The following is an 18,942-nucleotide window of genomic DNA, read 5'->3' on the forward strand; positions in this document are numbered from 1 at the left end:
CAGAATTTTCATAGGAGGTTTTTGTGTGACACAAGAGGGGTTTTCCGTACTAAAAATAGATTGGCCGTCAGCTTCTCGATCGCGGCCAATTACATTGTATCAGAGTAAAGGTCGTCTTCCCCGTCAGCTTCTCGATTGCGGCCAATTACATTGTATCAGAGTAAAGGTCGTCGGAAGACTTATTACTTACAATTTCACAAAACAAAACTATAAATACCCGTATTCTTTTTTAAGTAAGACTTTAATAAATGATGTTTAAAAAATTATAAAACTTATTATAATTTGAATATTATTATAAGTGGTGTGGATGCGATAGTGTTATTTTTCATCAGAGATTGAAATTTAGTGTAAAGGGTGTATTGAATCAGTTATAAAACAAAGCCCTTAAATAGCTCAATACATTTCAATCTTAAATTGTAGTTTTAATTTTCTTTTACATTGAATGAATTTTCGTTTCGTAAATTTACATTGAATGAATATATTAATACATTAAAGCATTCCAATTGAAAAAACACCTGCATATTTTGCAAATTGAACTGTCTTTGCATGTACATGTATATTGAAAACTCTTCTCTAGTGATAATGAGCGATACAAATCTAGCATTTTATGATACCATAAATCTACACATTTAATTTATTTTACGCAAGTATTTTATATCCCTATAATGACCAAACGTGATTGCTTGTTTTCTTGATGATGTTTCGAACACTGCAGTAACGCACGATCTTTACACATTATAGCAGAGTTTTCATTTGCAGGTACCCGTTAAATACATTAATTGTGAAGCAGTAAATTTGTAAAATATTTTAAATGTATAGTTATTAAACACTTTATTGTTATGTTTAAACTGGCTAATATATATACTTAATAGTTCCTAGCTGTAAATCCATTTTGGACAAATGTCTATTTTTTTAAATATGTTCAAATATCTTATAAAAGCAACTGTTAAGTTTTTGACTTAATATGCCAAGAGATGACATGGAGGTATCATAAATTGTGTTTACCGGTAATGATCGACCAGACACATGTGGTTTATGCAGAGACCTTATACAGAGTCATACATGTATAGGTCCCTGGGTTTATTACACACTGTTTTCTTAGTAATTGTCTGCACAGTATCCGATCATATCGAGATAATCGGTTTGTGATAAACAAAGGGGCAATTAAACACTGGGTTAAAAATGCTGAAACAAAGAGTGTCAAAACTGGTGTGAACAATTAAATAAAAGCATTCACATTTATCAAGAGGATTTAGTTAATCTGTAACAAGGTAAGTTTTTATAGACAAATAGGTTCACATCAGTTTCTATATGTTGATTACATAAATTAAATCAATTTGTTGTTTGTTTTCATCTTTATTTGTGTTCGTTCATTCAATTCAATTTAATCTGAAAGAATTTCAATTTCTGAGTATTTTTTGTTCTTCAAAGGGTCGCGAATATGATTGTAACCATTTGACGATGCGGTTCATCACATGCAAACAATAGCAGAATGGCCGCAGTTTTGACGGGCAAAATTTGAGCATGCGCAAACGTGACGTCATTATTGGAATCCCCAAAACCTCCTATAGTTAACATTACTGTTTTAGTCATTAACACTTATGATAAGCCTTTCAACTAGGAGATAACTGAAAGAAAGACAACATGTACATGATTTTGCAGTATTTATGCAGTATTTATCTCCCTTGTTTAACCTGGTTCAGTAATCTATTTTTAGTTCTGCTCTGGAATTTGGGAAGATATTGATCATTGATAAATGCACTGTTCTGAGGGAAAATTGACTACTCTGCCATTGATCGCTTCTGAACTGTATAAAATAAGCTGTTTGGGCTGATTTAAACACCTCTTGATGCTTTCTTGAAAAGTTAACAGCATCACATTTTGGCATTATTTTCTAAATTATTCTTATTATTTAGATTATTTTTATTTGGCATTTTCTTAATTAGAAAGACTCTATTCTATTTCAATAAGGCCAGAGTTTTTTGATCTTCTGTTTAACGGGAGCGCCATATCCAATTTTCCGAAAAGTGAAATAAAAATAAATGGAAACAAAATAATTTTATTTTTTATTTTTTCCTCCGCATCCAACAAAAAGTGTTCTTCTAAAAAAAGTTAATAGTGTATTTTAGCCTTGGCTGTTTTACAAAACAATGCTGTTTTTACAAAACAAATAACTTTGAAAACACCCCGAAGTCTAAACATTTTATCGGTGAAAAAGTATGTCCGAATATAGTACACATCCGAAAAATAGGTTGGTGTTACATCATGTTTTTTGTTTATCGGATGAAATTCATTTTGCCCTAATTTTCAAGTAAATCCATAAACAAACAATACCTGTAAAGCAACCTCCCATTTAAATTCTAGCCAACACAATTTATTTCCTCACACCCAATAAAAATAAATACAAATAATCCAATAAAGTTAAATCTCTGATAGTTTTCACACATTGCATCCTCTATGAAGCTAATGTATTAATTCTGTATCTGACAGTACTGCATGCTGCCGGTAACGTAGTATTGATCAATGCCTTTTGGCCGTTTACCACCAGTGGAGGTGTTACAAGTTTACAGTTTTAACTGCTAGAAATCGGCCCCAATATGAAAGACCTTTGATGTCTACCGACAGCATTGACAGCTTGCTTTTTGAGGGATTGGTTTAATTGACGTCATTTGGTAACACTGTTGTGATTGTCAAAGACTTGTGCATGTAAATGTTTTCATTGTTGTTTCTACGTTAGTTTGAGTATAGGGTAATTATAATGTTTTATTCAGAAGACAAAATAAATATTTAATATTTATGTATAAAACCAAAATACCCCCCCCCCAAAAACAAAAAATAAACACTTTTTTTAATTGTGTGGTGGATGGGTAGTGTATGTAAATACAATTTATATTAAGCACTTTCATGCACACTTGAATGCCGTAAGAGGGTTGTTACTTGTGTTGTTTTCTTTTTACTTGATTGTTTATTTAATTAACTATAGAGAGAATTGAATACCGTAGGTTTCCATGTATAGCGCGCTCCCGTGTATAGCGCGCAGGCTGTTTTTTAAATGCAAAAATGGAGAAAAAAATATTTAAAGACAATGAAACCACCAAATCGGACTGAAAATTGCCGCCATTTAACTATTGCACAATCCAATAATCCGGGGCATTGGAAAGCTTAATTTAGCATTCGAAATAGGAAGCGTCATTATGAATAGGAGCATGGGTTGCAGTGCACTATACTTTTCTGACAATTTTGTAATTTTCTAGCAAAAGAGTAACAGTCCACGTGCATTTCGTGAAAAACGTGAGAAAATAAGAATTAGTGTACATTGTGTGAATTTTCCTTGGGGACAGCATGGGCATTACCGGTAAATTTGAAAGTCGCATGGGAGACAGGGATACAGTTGTTGAGGTACACCACTGTCGAACGTTCAATATTTATACACACAAAATGCAATTGCATATCTTCACGCTTAAAGTGTCAATTAGTGTCTCAAATGTCAATTAGGGTCTTAACAAGTCGTGGCACATATTACTCAATAACATCTGCCAATTACAAAGTGCAAAATGACCCCCTTTCACACCTACCGTTACCCGCAAAAAAGACCTCGTTCGCACCTACCCTTGCCTGCTCTCCGGAATGTCAACAACAATCCCCATCGGAATTCATCAATAAAGAAGTGTAAAAACACAAACAAAGAAATGTCCGCAAGTTTATTCAAACAAATTTATTTTTGACCAAAACTTCTTCTACCGCATTCATATCTACCAGTAGCGACTTCTTGTTGTTTCGACAATGGCCCCTCAGTCGGTACGATTATAGGGTGGTAGTTTTCTGGAAAAAATACATGGCGGCCATTTTGATTATTTACGATTACACAACATATTTTTTACCAATTTAGCAGCCAGGATAGCGTTGTATCAATGTATAGCGCGCACCAGCTTTTTAATTTGAATTTTGGAGGTAAAACACTGCGCGCTATACGTGGAAACCTACGGTAAGCAGGATTCATAATGCACATCTTGTATTTAGTAATTTAAAAGGGTAAACACTAATGCAAATAATTACATGATAAAACAGAAAAAACAAGACTTCTCCTTATTTCTCTCTAAAAAATGCCAGTCAAGACAGAAGTCACTTCTCCCTAAAATTTGATCCTAGACTGACCCCTGTAAAACTGTTAATTAGCTGTAATTATTCTTACTATTAGCTCACCTGAGCAGGAATGCTCATGGTATGCTGTTGTGATTGACACCATCTGCTTTTTCAACAGTTTGTGTGTCCTCAAAAGTTTGCTTAAACATTTAACTTCTTTTCATGTTTTTAAACTTTTTTGAGACCCCTCACACTTTTTACTGACTGGACACTGTCTGGCAATACCAGGAAAGTTTACAGGTAGTTTTTTTTTACTGTTTTTAGTAATTTCCAAAAATATTTTTTTATTTTTTGTTTTTTAGTTTTTACTTTTTTTTTCCCCTCCTCCTACTCAAACTTTCAAAAAAAAATCTGTTAAACAGAAAATAATAAAACTCTGGCCTAACTGTAGTAAATTTTTCTTATTTTTACATTTGATTCACTGAAGTTTCTTAATCTCCATAAATATTGTTCTTTAGATTAAATTAGACCTATTTTGTAAACTAGATTTTTTAAGCAACAGTTACTTATATTTATATCAGTTTTTTTGACAGATTTTGAACTTCTTTTTACATTCATTAAGGTATTTGATGTATGTTGTTCATTTTTGTAACGGTTCTTAGATTCTTTAGACTTTGCTTGTTCCTGTTCTTAATTTCCTGTCATTGTCTTCATTTTTCGAGTTCTTGGAATAAAAATTAGTTATTTTTGTTAAAGCTGCCTTGGTTTTCACTAATAAATAAATTCTTTGAGTGTATTTAGGCGTCCCTGACTGAACGCCTTTAGTTAATTGAATTACAACCAGTCAGTATATTCATCCTGACCGGAAATAAGAGTTTGTCAAATAAATATTTCCGCATTACATAAGTGCTTACAAAGTTACATAACTTGTTACCGTCCTGTGACCGGTTCATTTGCGTAAGCGAAGGAGACTGCACTACCACACCAGGATAGGACAGTTGAGTTCGATAATGGTTTGTATCGGTAAAAAACATGGCCGCCAGGAGGGGGGTCTTTTTCCTTATATTTATTAAGTAAAAAAGCTTGTGAACACTCTAGAAGTCACATGTTTTGCCTAATCATCATGAAATTTAGTCCAAAGATTAGTTATGTGGATGTCTCAGACAAGTTTGAAAATGGTCGTGATCAGTAAAAAAACATGGCCGCCAGGGAGTGGGGCAGTTTTCTTTATATGTATATAGTGACAACATGTGAACAGTCTAGAAGACACATTTTTTTCCCAATCTTCATGAAATTTGGACATATCTTTGAAGAGTTAACAAATGGTTCAGGTCTGTTAAAAAAACATGGCCGCCAAGGGGCCATTTGATGTTCATTCTTCATGATTCTTGGGTAAAACATTTTGTTCCATTGCTATCTTGGGCTGCAAAGAACAGGTCATTTCTTATAATCTCAGGTGAGCGACTTTGGGCCTTTCAGGCCCTCTTGTTAAAATAAGTTTTGTACATCAGTCCACATAGAAAATTAAAAATTTTAACTTGAAAGAAGTATTTTGTCATGGACATCACTTACAGTAAAAAACCTACAACAAACCGGCATTGAAATGGGTAAAATTATTTGGTACATATCCATTACTCGGAACATTTTACAAGTTTGTGCGGAAAACTAGGAATATATAATAAATGTTAATTCAGTGTTCTCCATAAAAATTTGAGTAGCCTGAGTTAAATTTTTAAAGAAGCCAGCGACTGAAAACTAAAACTGGCATTTTTGGGGCTGTTTTGAATCGATATTTTTGGGAAATTAGTCGGGGCCAAGATTGTTAGTAACTTGTAGAAAACCGGAGGCTGCCGGTGCTAATTCCGGAGAACACTAATGAAATACTAAATGCAGGCCCCGTAAGTTACATAAAATGACAACAAACATGGCTGGCACTGTACGTGACAGTTGGGTCGTTTTAAAGGCTCTATAAAGGTGAAAATCCGTAATTATTTACCGATTTTTAAATATATTTTTTCATATTTTATTTATGAAGGTTATCAAAAAAAATATATATATGCTATTGGAAATTACAATAAAAAATAAGCAATGCAACTTGTTTTGAGCTCAAAATAAAGTGTCCTCCAAGTCGATTGTGTTTACAAACAATCAGTTTATTTACATCGCTGTTTACTCGGAAACGAGAAAGTGAAAGTGACTCAGGTCACCAAAAATATAACGATGATTTTTAACGTTTTCCGGTATCACCCACAAAGAAGGTCTCTTCTAAATGGTTAAAACATTTGTAGTGATCTAATAAGTTACTTTCTGCTGGTTAAAAGTTGTTTATAATAGAATTAAAATTGAATTTTCTTTCGGCTATTTTTAGCATATGTCACCCCTCTGAGGCTACACATCTCGTTAGTTGCAAAAATGTAAACATTTCTTCCAATTATGAAACAGGTTTATCTTCCATAATTCTTGACAACGTTGTACCTAAGCTGTTTTATTAGCAGTTTTTATGCAAGAGTAACTGAAATCCGGTAAAAATCAGACCAGTTGATATGCATAATAATTGGCTTGTCACCTTTATAGAGTCTTAAAGAAAAACCAAATTGCCATCTCTAAAGAGAAAGATTGCTAGAAATGTTATAACATTAAACTAAAGCAATAGCATCACACTTGTTATAACACAGAGGTGGAACACGACTGCAGGCTCTTATTGTTTTACTTAACCCATTTATGCCTAGTGGACTCTCCCAGCTTTCTAAATTGGATCAATTTATTTCCAAAATTAGGGATGTCTAGTATACTTATTTCTATATTTAGAATATTTACTACAGAAATTCCTGTAAGCAAACTGTAGCGCAGACCCTGATGACACGCTGATGCGGCGTCTCATCAGGGTCTACGCTGTTTGCCAAGGCCTTTTTTCTAAACGCTAGACATAAATGGGTAAAGATTCCAATGTTTGTGTTGGTTTGGCCTTATGTTATGTGTTTGTTTCATGTTCCGATTTGGTCAATGATTCGTATGTAAATTTGAATTGTTTGCCTTAGTAAATCTTGGCGATTGCTTGAAATATTTAAGTCTTGACATTATCATGGCACTTGATGTCCAACTTTATTTGCATAAATAAATTTGAATAACTTGCCAATAAAAGAATAATTAGCCGCCAACAAAGAAAAGATAAAGAATACTTAAAAGTGAAATTAAGTATTCTTTAAACTCTTTATTCTTTTGTTAAAGGAACGGTTCTGTTTGTCTGTTTCTGTTTGAACATCTAAAAAAAAAAGAAGCACTGAAGTCAAAATAAACTATTCTGTTCTGCTCTGTTCTGTCAACAAGTCTAAATGTTGATTTTGAGTAATGGTGAATTACAATAATATGTTCATATATAAATTCTCCCACCCTTATACTCTTCCTTCTTTTTTGTTATAGATCAGAAAATGATGAAGCCTGAATATTTCAATTTCCTTTAAATGCAAATTTAAACACGTTATTAGCTCACCTAGGTATTATGGTAGATGGCCCTCAAGGGTCTGACATCATTAATTTTGTTGTCTACAATTTGCTTCAAATGACATCTCCTAAACAGCAGGGCAGATTTTCACAAAACTTCACAAGAATGATCCTTCGGTGACCCCAAAAAATTGAGAGCCTCCTGGTGGAGTTTAATAGTGAATAACTATACAGTCGAAACTGACCTTACGGCCACCTGAGAATAACGGTTACCTGCAGACAACGGTCATTTTGGATTCTTGTTCTGAGAAAACTAAGGCTTACTGCATGTGGTCAAAGTTTTGTTCCAGATTAGCCTGTGCAGTAATCGCAGGCTTATCAGGGAAAAATATTAGGCTTCTTTTTTTATTATTACTGAGAAGCGAAAAATATAATGAAATTGGAAGGTGTGGTACAAGTTACAGTGTCTCAATATCTTTATATTCTAGTTCATCATTGTAGTCAAAATGTTTGCATTAATTTTGTGTATGGTTGTAATTTGTGCAATTTGACCCACATTTACCCCAGTTTGAGGTCGACCCCTATCCTGCTGGCGGCCAGTTCTGGGGGTCTTTCCGTTCTGAAGGGTCTGATCTCATCTGGGGCGGACTACAGGAGACTTGACGGGGAAGGAAATGGGATTGTGAGTCTGGCTGCGCTGAGGTTTCACACCAATGTACTGGAGTACCTGATCGAGTGGAACAACCCAGACGTGCATGTGTGGCAGATACTTGTTGGTAAGAGTTTCTTTTCGTGTTCAAATTTGATGCCTTTATAAGAACCCATTTCCAATGAAAACATGTACACGTATATATAATTTCCCAATTGGGAAAAATCTGATTGACATTGATTGATTGGTCGAAGCCTTATATTATGAAGGATTAGAGATTGTTTGTATTAAGCCGGAAAGTGCCTCTTACTGCTCTATGAAATTTTCTTTGGTAAGTATCTAACAGTACCACACAATTTTCTTGTAGGTATGTTGAAGAGCAATGACCAAAAGAAGAAGGACAGTTCAGTCAAGTGTCTGGAGGTCCTGTCCACCTCCAAGCCTGACCACTGGAAATCCATACTGGAAGCTGGTACGTGTGGACTAAACATAAAATGACAAATTTATTCATTTTTTATGGTGTCATTTCGTAGGCTACTAATAAAAGTTATCTTGTGTCAATAATTTCATGTTTATAATTAATCACTTATATTTAGAATGATTAACTGAAGATATTGATTTATGAAAGTTATGTTTTACAAATGTCTTATTTCATTAACACAAGTAAAAAGTATACTAGTCATGGGGTGGTATTCCAGAAACAACTTAAGTGATTTTTTAAATAATTTCACTTAAGTTCAAAATTACAATGTTTTGTATTTCTTTTATAAATAAGGAAACACATGTTTTTTATGCCCCCGGATCGAAAGATCGGGGCATATGGTTTTTGGCCTGTCTGTCTGTCATTCATTCATTGTTATGTGTTCAAAAACTTTTACCAAAAATGTAACCTTCGTTAAAGTTTGGTCATAACTTTTTGAATATTGAAGATAGCATCTTGATATTTGGCATGCATGTGTATCTCATGAAGCTGCACATTTTGAGTGGGGAATGGTCAAGGTCATCCTTCAAGGTCAAAAGTAAAAAGATACAATCCAAGGGAAGTAATAAGCTTTAAAAGGGAGATAATTTTTAAACCTGCCAAATGATATATTGAAATTTTATTTCAAAGCGGCGAAATAGGGGCATTATGTTTCTGACAAACACATCTCTTGTTTGGTATTCCTAAAATAACATTGGCATAATGCTGTTATTCAAATGTATATCTTGAGGCCAATTTATTGCAATATGAAATGAAACACTTAAGAAAAATTCCCAATTTAAGGATTAGAATAAAATTTAACTTAAGATTAACTTAAGATGCTTCTGGAGTAGTATTTGAGCCTTGCCTTGGGAAAATGGGGCTTAATGCATAAAGTGTCGTCCCAAATTAGAATGTGCAGTCTGCATATGCTTATCGGGTGCACCATTTTCGGCCTTGACTGGATTTTAGTATAGAAGCGATTTCCTTTAAATGAAAGGTTTAATACAAATGGAAAGTGTTGGCCCTGATTAGCCTGTGCAAACTGCAAAGATTAATCTGGGATTATATAACACTTTATGCACATGCATTAAGCCCAGTTTTCCCATAACAAGGGTATTTATTGACAAGGCTCAATTTATTTTGTAATGGTGTTATTTGATAACCTACTAACAAAACACATTTTTAAATGACATAGGCAAATTGGTAAATTGACAAAAATTATTTGAGTTGCTGAAAAGATGCAGACTATTCTTTCATGTTCTAATATTCTTACCTGTATTTAAACTGACTAGGTAAATGTATTGATTGATTAAAAATATGTTTTATAAATTATTTATTTCATTGTCACAAGTAACAAGTCTCTGAGAAAACAGGATGACACTTTGGGCCTATATTGAATTTTGCTAAGTAGTGACTTCCTTTAAACAAAGAATACAATAAAACTGGCCAAATGTTGTCCCCGATTAGCTGATGTGGATAGCACATTTTAATCTCAGGGATGACACTTTACCAATGTGCATTAAGCCCAGTTATTCCAGAATGTGTCTAATTTCTGCAACACAAGTAACAGTGTCTTTCTTAGTTTATGCTAATACATCATTGTAGTCAACAAACTGTTTGCATATGTTTATGGAGGTAATATTCCTATTGTCATATTATGAGTCGTGTTCTGAGAAAACTGGGCATAATGCATGTGCGTAAAGTCTCGTCCCAGATTAGCCTGTGCAGTCCGCACAGGCTAATCAGGGACGTCACTTTCTGCTTTTTTGGTATTTTTAGTTTCAAGGAAGTCCCTCCTTGCCGAAAATCAAGTTAAGGCGGAAAGTGTCGTCCCTGATTAGCCTGTGCGGACTGCACAGGCTTATGTGGGATGACACTTTATGCACATCCATTATGCCCAGTTTTCTCAGAACGCAACTCTTATAATATTCCTATCTCTATTGCTGCTTGTGATAAGGCTACTTTCTTATGGGTAAGTCAAATGGTAAAACACCATTCAACACATGTCTCTAGCTGTGATATCGTCATTTATCTTATGTTCCTCTCTAAAATACACACTCTTTTCTCTTCAACTGTTGTCATGCATGTTCAAAAAATGTATTTTCATCAATTTTATTTCATATAAATATTCGTAAAGCATTTTGGCAATTTATCATTTGCATATTTCAATACACATACATGGATTTGCAAATTTTGCTTTTAACGCTTATTTGTGTTAATATTCCAATGTTTTTATTTTGCATGATTTGGAATTGTGAGCTTTCTTCTGTTTGGTATTTGTACGCAATAATCATTTGTGTTATACTTGTGATCATATCTTTCAAATTCATTCTCTTCATTTTGTCATCCATTTGGGATTCATTTTGTTGATGTCATTTTGTTTGCATTTGTTGTCATGCAGTATGATTTTGCATGGTGAAAGTTTCCTTTTTTTTTGGAGGATATTTTTGTGTGCTCTATAAAGAAATGATTTGAGCCGAAGCATCACTGCAGATATTGGTTGCCAATCAAACAAAGTATGCTGTTTCTTTTTGATAAATTTAGAATGTTGTAGCATTTCAAGGAACATGAAAAAAAAATTAATAACAGTAGTTGAAATTATATTAATACAAAAAATTAGAATTTTTTTATGCTTAACTGTTAATTAATATTATCGTGTGTTATAAAGATTAATGTAATAATCAAAATCAAGTTTGCAAACATAGTCATTTTGAAATTTACAATTTTACTTGTAAGTGTCCATTCCATAGGCTAACAAAAGAACAACAAAAACAAAATAATGTTAAATGGAAACATTGCATTTTTGATTGTTCTGGAAACCATACATAAATTGAATGTGAAAGTAGTATTTAACCCTTAAAGTGCTGGAGCTGAATTTTAAAGGCCTTTGCAAACAGTTTGGATCCAGATGAGACGCCACAGAACGTGGCGTCTCATCAGGATCCAAACTGTTTGCTATTCTGATAGTATTCTTTGAAAAAAAATCGAAGAAAATGCTAATTTTAGAAATTCTGCAGACAACATTTTAGCAGACGACAAATTTCCCAGCATGCAAAGGGTTAATATAAGAAACTTCATTCAGATGTCTCATGTTTATTTTAAATCCTAGACAAGTGTTTATATTCACCATTATGGAACTGGGGCTCGGTCTCTAAAGTTTGGGGAAAATCTTGTCGCTTCAACTAAAATTGAGAAACAATTGTTGTTGCTTTTTTGGAAAGAAATCTTTGCAATTGAGAATAATAGTGTTTTGAATATAATATTTAGTAAGGTTCAACCTTAAGAGCTTTATGGGAGATGAGATCAATGCTGAGATTGATTTTATAAAAAAGATTTATTTTTAAAGCCTTCAATTTGTAAATTTTTAAAGACCCATAAGGAAAAATAATATATATATACTTGTTTCATTGGGAATTGGGATAACAGCCCCAAATGTTTATGAAAAAAAAAACTGGAGAGTAATCTGTTCATTTGTGTGTGCTTTTGCATTGTACAGAGGGAGTACCAGCACTTGTAGATCTGCTCAAAATAGACAATGAGGAGCTCCAGTGTGTGGCGGCCTCGGTCCTTTGTAACATCAGCGAGCAGACGGAGGTAAGCCAAGTGTTTGAATCACCCTCTGAGACAATGGGATTCAATTCATGTTCGTAAAGTGTCATCCCAGACTAGCCTTGCTGTCCTCACAGGCTAATCAGGGAAGACACTTTCTGACTAAGCTGTCATCCCAGACTAACCTTGCTGTCCTCACAGGCTAATCAGGGAAGACACTTTCTGACTAAGCTGTCATCCCAGACTAACCTTGCTGTCCTCACAGGCTAATCAGGGAAGACACTTTCTGACTAAGCTGTCATCCCAGACTTACCTTGCTGTCCTCACAGGCTAATCAGGGAAGACACTTTCTGACTGGATTGTTGGCAAGAAGAGTCAGCCTCTAAACAAAAATTATAATAACAGTGGAAATTTTCATCCCTGATTAGCCTGTGTAGCTTGCACAGGCTATTCTTTGAGGTCACTTTACACACATCAATTAAACCCCCTTTCAGCAAGACTTATTTGCTTGTATTTTGTTGTTTTTTCAAGTTATGCAGTTTTTACTTACCTCAATATATTACAAATCATATGTAAAAAAGTGTAGCTTTTATTGAACTCCATATATTTCAACCTGCATGTATTGTTTGTTTACATTTTAATATGTTTGTATACAAGAGAGTTCCTTTAACAATTTTTTGAACATGCTTGATATAACTTTATATTAAAGATGGCTATAAAATAGATAAAATCCCTGCATAACATTATACAAACACATACTCACATTTCCCACACAGGTACGACAAGCGCTTACCAAGTGCAAAGCGGGACCGATTCTCATCAAACTACTCTCGTCTCCAGTGGATGATGTTCAGTCACGGGCATCGATCATTCTCTCTGACTTGGCGTGCGTGGAAGGGAATCAGGAGCTGATCGCGCAGGAAAACGGCATCACCCCATTGGTCGCTCTCCTGGAATCGGAGCTCGAGGACGTGCTAGTGAATGCTGTGAACGCGATTCGGGTTTTGTGTGAGAACAATCGGACGAATAAAACTCTGGTCGCCGAGGCTCAGGGCCTTGAACCCCTAGTGGAGTTTCTTACGGTGGATTCTGGTAAGATCTACTTGAGTGTTTTTAGCTCCACTGGCCAGAGGCTTATGTCATGGTCCTGTGTCCGTCGTGCGTGCGTGCGTCCATGCGTGCGTTCGTGCGTTAACTTTTTCTTTAAACATCTTCTTCACCTAATCTACAAGTCCAATTCTGATAAAACTTCTCACAAATGTTCCTGGGGTGAACCTCTTTCAAATTTGTTCAAAGTATGCCCCTGGGGTCAAATTTGACTCCTCCCCGGGGGTCAATAAATTGAACATATGCTTATATAAAGCCTATTTTGTGCAAACTTTAAAAACTTCTTGTCCATAACCATAGGGCCTAGTGCTACCACATTTGGTATGTAGTGACATCTAATAGTCCTCTACCAAATTTGTTCAAATTATGCCCCTGGGATCAAATTTGACCCTTCCCCGGGGGTAACAAAAATGAACATATGCTTATATAAAGCCTATTGTGTACCAACTTTAAAAATTATCTTGTCCATAACCATAGGGCCTAGGGCTACCACATTTGGTATGTAGTGACATCTAATAGTCCTCTACCAAATTTGTTCAAATTATGCCCCTGGGATCAAATTTGACCCTTCCCCGGGGGTCACAAAAATGAACATATGCTTATATAAAGCCTATTGTGTACCAACTTTAAAAATTATCTTGTCCATAACCATAGGGCCTAGGGCTACCAAATTCGGTATGTAGTGACATCTAATAGTTCTCTACTTAGTTTGTTCAAATTATGCCCCTGGGGTCAAATTTGACCCTGCCCCCGGGGTCATAAAAATGAACATACTCTTAAATAAGGCCTATTACGTGCAAACTTTAAAAAATCTTCCTGTCCATAAACGTATGGCATAGGGCTGCCAAATTCGGTATGTAGTGACATCTAATAGTCCTCTACCAAATTTGTTCAAATTATGTCCCTGGGGTCAAATTTGACCCTGCCCCGGGGGTCACAAAAATAAACATATGCTTATATAAAGCCTATTTTGTGCAAACTTCAAAAATCTTCCTGTCCATAACCGTAGGGCCTAGGGCTACCAAATTCGGTATGTAGTGACATCTAATAGTTCTTTACTTAGTTTGTTCAAATTATGCCCTTGGGGTCAAATTTGACCCTGCCCCGGGGGTCACAAAAATGAACATACACTTAAATAAGGCTTATTTTGTGCAAACTTTAAAAATCTTCCTGTCCATAACCATATGGCATAGGGCTACCAAATTTGGTATGTAGTGACATCTAATAGTCCTCTCCGAAGTTTGTTCAAATTAAGCCCCTGGGATCAAATTTGACTGTTCCCCAGGGGTCACAAAATTGAACATATGCTTATATTGGGCCTATTTTGTGCAAACTTTAAAAAAATTCTTGTCCATAACCATTGGGCCTATTTCTACCAAATTTGGTATGTATTAAAATCTTAAAGTTCTCTACCAAGTTTTTCAAATTATGTCCCTGGGGTCAAATTTGACCCTGCCCCGGGGTCACAAAAATGAACAAATGCTTAAATAAGGCCTTGTTTGTGCAAACTTTAAAAATCTTCCTGTCCATAACCATTGGGCCTAAGGCTACCAAATTTGGTATGTATTAAAATCTTAAGTTCTCTATCAAGTTTGTTCAAATTATGCCCCTGGGGCCAAATTCATATATAAAAATGCTCACCCTTCCAACTTTAAGCGCCAAGTGGGACGAGGGATAGAAAGAGAAAGTCACATGCTTGAGTACATTTCAACCCATGCGCATTGCACACTTTTTTTGCATAAAAAAAACAGTGGAGCAATACAGGGCCATCATGGCCCTCTTGTTTAGCTCACCTGATTGCTCAGGTGAGCTTTTGCGACCGGTCTTTGTCCGTCGTATGTCCGTTTGTAAACATTTGCTCGTAAACACTCTAGAGGCCACATTTCTTGTCCCATCTTCATGAAACTTGGTCAGAAGCTTTGTCCCAATGAAATCTCGGCCGAGTTTGAAACTGGGTTGTGCCGGGTCAAAAACTAGGTCACTAGGTAAAATAAAACAACAACACTGTAGAAGTCACATTTCATGCCCAATCTTCATGTAACTTTGTCAAAATGTTTGTCTTAATGATATCTTGGTTGAGTTTATAAGTGGTTCTGATCCTTTGAAAAACATGGCCGCCAGTGGGCAGGGCAGTTTTCCTTATTTGGCTATAGAGAAACCTTGTAAACACTCTAGAAGTCACAATTTTTGCCCAATCATCATGAAAGTTGGTCAAAACATTGGTTCAATTGATGTCTCGGACGAGTTCGAAAATGGTGGAGATCGGTGCAAAAAACATGGCTGCCAGTCGGCGGGGCATTTTTCTCTATATTTTTATAGTGGCAGTTTTCCCTATTTGGCTATAGAGAAACCTTGTAAACACTCTAGAAGTCACAATTTTTGCCCAATCATCATGAAAGTTGGTCAAAACATTGGTTTTATTGATATCTCGGACGAGTTTGAAAATGGTTGGGATCGGTGAAAAAACATGGCCGCCAGTGGGCGGGGCATTTTTCTCTATATGTATATAGTGAAAACATGTGAACACAGTAGAAGTCATATTTTTGGCCCAATTTTCATGAAATTTGCTCAGAACATTTGTTTCCTTGATACGAGAGTTGAGTTAAAAAATGGTTCCGGTCAGTTGAATAACATGGCTGCTGGGAGGGGGGCAGTTTTCTCATTATGCCCCCCCCCCTTTTGAAGAAGAGGGGGTATATTGTTTTGCTCATGTTGGTTTGTCCGTCCACCAGATGGTTTCCAGATGATAACTCAAGAGCGCTTATGCCAAGGATCATGAAAGTTCATAGGTACATTGATCATGACTCGCAGATGACCCCTATTGATTTTCAGGTCACTAGGTCAAAGGTCAAGGTCACGGTGACCCAAAGCGGTAAAATGGTTTCCGAATAATAACTCAAGAAAGCTTATGCCTAGGATCATGAAACTTCATAAATACATTGATCATGACTTGGAGAAAATCCCTATTAATTTTCAGGTCACTAGGTCAAAGGTCAAGGTCATGATAACCCGAAAAAGTAAAATGGTTTCCGGATGATAACTCAAGAACGCTTAGGCCTAGGATCATGAAACTTCATAGGTACATTGATCATAACTTGTAGATGACCCCTATTGATTTTCAGGTCACTAGGTCAAAGGTCAAGGTCACGATGACCTGAAATATAAAAATGGTTTCCAGATGATAACTCAAGAACGCTTAGGCCTAGGATCATGCAACTTCATAGGTACATTGATCATAACTCGTAGATGACCCCTTTTGATTTTCAGGTCACTAGGTCAAAGGTCAAGGTCACGGTGACCCGAAATAGTAAAATGGTTTCCAGATGATAACTCAAGAACGGTTATGCCTAGAATCATGAAACTTCATAGGACCATTGATCATGACTCAAAGATGATCCCTATTGATTTTCAGGTCAGAGGTCAAGGTCACGGTGACTTGAAATAGTAAAATGGTTTCTGGATGATAACTCAAGAATGCTTATGCCTAGGATCATGAAACTTCATTGGAATAATGATCATGACTTGCAGATGACCCCTTTTGATTTTCAGGTCACTATGTCAAAGGTGTAGGTCATGGTGACCTGAAATAGTAAAATGGTTTCCGGATAATAACTGAAGAACGCTTAGGCCTAGGATCATGCAACTTCATAGGTATATTGATCATGACTCGCAGATGACCCCTATTGATTATCAGGTCACTAGGTCAAAGGTCAAGGTAACAGTGCCTAAAAACGTATTCACACAATGGCTGTCAAGGTCACGGTGACTCAACTTAGAAAAATGATTTCTGGATGATAACTCAAGAATGCTTAGGCCTAGGATCATGAAACTGCATAGGTACATTGATCATGACTCGCAGATAAAATAATGATGAAACTTGACCAGGATGTTTGTCTGGACAATATCTAGGTCAAGTTTGACATTTGGTTAAGATTGAATGAACCGACTCCTCTCAGGTGAGCGAACTAGGGCCATCTTGGCCCTCTTGTTTGTTATTTGTGCTTGGATTGTGAAGTTTGCGTGTCCATTGTAAAAATGACATTTTTTTGTTTCTTTGTGATTTGTGCTTGGATTTTGAAGTTTCCAGTCCACTGCAAGATGACATTGTTTAAATATGTGACTATATTAGTCTTGCTCTGGGACAACTTGATTTAATGCATGTGCGTAAATTGTGGGCCTAGATTAGCTTGTGCAGTTCGCAAAGATTAATCTAGGACAACAATCTCTGCCTTAACAAAAAAATAAAATAAAATATTAACTTTCAATTGGGAATTTCAGGCAGTAATTTGTGGGGGAAAAATCGACATTAAGAATGGGGCAAAATATCGGCCCTTAATTAAACAACAACAACAACACTGTCACACCATGTATTTTCAGCTATTCTACAAGCAGCGACAGCAGCCACTATAGCGGCAGTGGCATCAGGGCATGAGGAGAACCAAAATATACTGCTAGATGAAGGGGCCGCAAAGTAAGCCTGTGTTTTGTCTTGGGTTTAGATTAAATAGCTTTCAAGATCACAGTTCTAGGGGTGGCAAAGTAAGCAATTGTCAGTTGTAATGTCTTTCAAGGTGGCACTCTCTACAAGGTACTCTTTTTGCCCAATGAGCATGAACTTTGATGATATGTTCAATCAACATTTCAAGATAGTTGAAAAATGGAACCAGGTAAAAGCAAGAAGCAACTATTATCACACTTACATCACAAAAGTTGGTCAGAACTGTTTAGTTGCTTAAGGACTTAAGTTCATTTGTTTGTTATTGAATACATCTACTTTTCAGGCCCCTGGTTGACCTAATTAAAGGTCGCAACGTGCGGGTTCAGGTCAAGGCTGCAAACGCTCTGGAATCCATGGCAACTAATAACGCACGTTGTCAAAAGGCTTTTCTTGATCTCGACGCTCCAAAAGTGTTGCTGAAGCTACTTAAGGTTTGTAAAATCGCCCCATTTGTGCAAAAAGGTTCCATTCACCTTCTAATTTTAATGTCACATAGTACTTTTTGCATCCAGGGGACAAAATAATGTGTTGAGTTTTTAAAGCTGCATTACGTGATCAAAATGTAAAATGACTGAGATTCTGTTAAGGGAGCATATTTGTATGCCCCCGGATCCATAGATCGGGGGTATATTTTTTTTGTCCTGTCTGTCTGTCTGTCTGTCTATCTGTCTGTCTGTCTGTCTGTCATTCTGTCCCAAAACTTTAACTTTGGTTAAAGTTTGATAACTTTTGCAATATTGAACATACCAACTCGATATTTCTGCATGTGTATCTCATGTAGCTGCTCATTTTGAGTGGTGAAAAGTCAAGGTAAAGGTCATCATTCAAGGTTAAAGGTCAAATATCGTTATATTTTTCTTTCCTAAAACTTTAACCTTCGTTAAAGTTTTATCATAACTTTTTTAATATTGAACACAGCAACTTCATATTTGGCATGCATGTGTATCTCGTGGAGCTGCTCATTTTGAGTGGTGAAAGGTCAAGGTCATCCTTCAAGGTCAAAGGTCAAAATAAAAAATAAAAATAAACGTCAAGGTCAAAGGTCAAATATCATTGTATTTTTCTTTCCTCTAACTTTAACCTTCGTTAAAGTTTTATCATAACTTTTTAAATATTGAACACAGCAACTTTATATTTGGCATTCATGTGTAT

General features: G+C 35.8%; 1 protein-coding gene across 4 annotated transcripts in view; it reads left to right on the forward strand.

Annotated features, from left to right (window-relative positions):
- Positions 1-18,942, forward strand: part of LOC127854939 (ankyrin and armadillo repeat-containing protein-like) — a 92,308-nt gene that overhangs the window by 49,690 nt on the left and 23,676 nt on the right. For all 4 annotated transcript variants that reach the window (XM_052390110.1, XM_052390113.1, XM_052390111.1 and 1 more), the window contains 6 exons: positions 8,092-8,300; positions 8,541-8,645; positions 12,133-12,230; positions 12,962-13,277; positions 17,670-17,763; positions 18,074-18,221. In XM_052390110.1, the coding sequence (XP_052246070.1) occupies positions 8,092-8,300; positions 8,541-8,645; positions 12,133-12,230; positions 12,962-13,277; positions 17,670-17,763; positions 18,074-18,221 (970 nt within the window). The remainder of the gene's footprint in view (positions 1-8,091; positions 8,301-8,540; positions 8,646-12,132; positions 12,231-12,961; positions 13,278-17,669; positions 17,764-18,073; positions 18,222-18,942) is intronic.

Source organism: Dreissena polymorpha, chromosome 13 (genome assembly GCF_020536995.1).
Source record: "Dreissena polymorpha isolate Duluth1 chromosome 13, UMN_Dpol_1.0, whole genome shotgun sequence".
NCBI classification, from domain to species: domain Eukaryota; kingdom Metazoa; phylum Mollusca; class Bivalvia; order Myida; family Dreissenidae; genus Dreissena; species Dreissena polymorpha.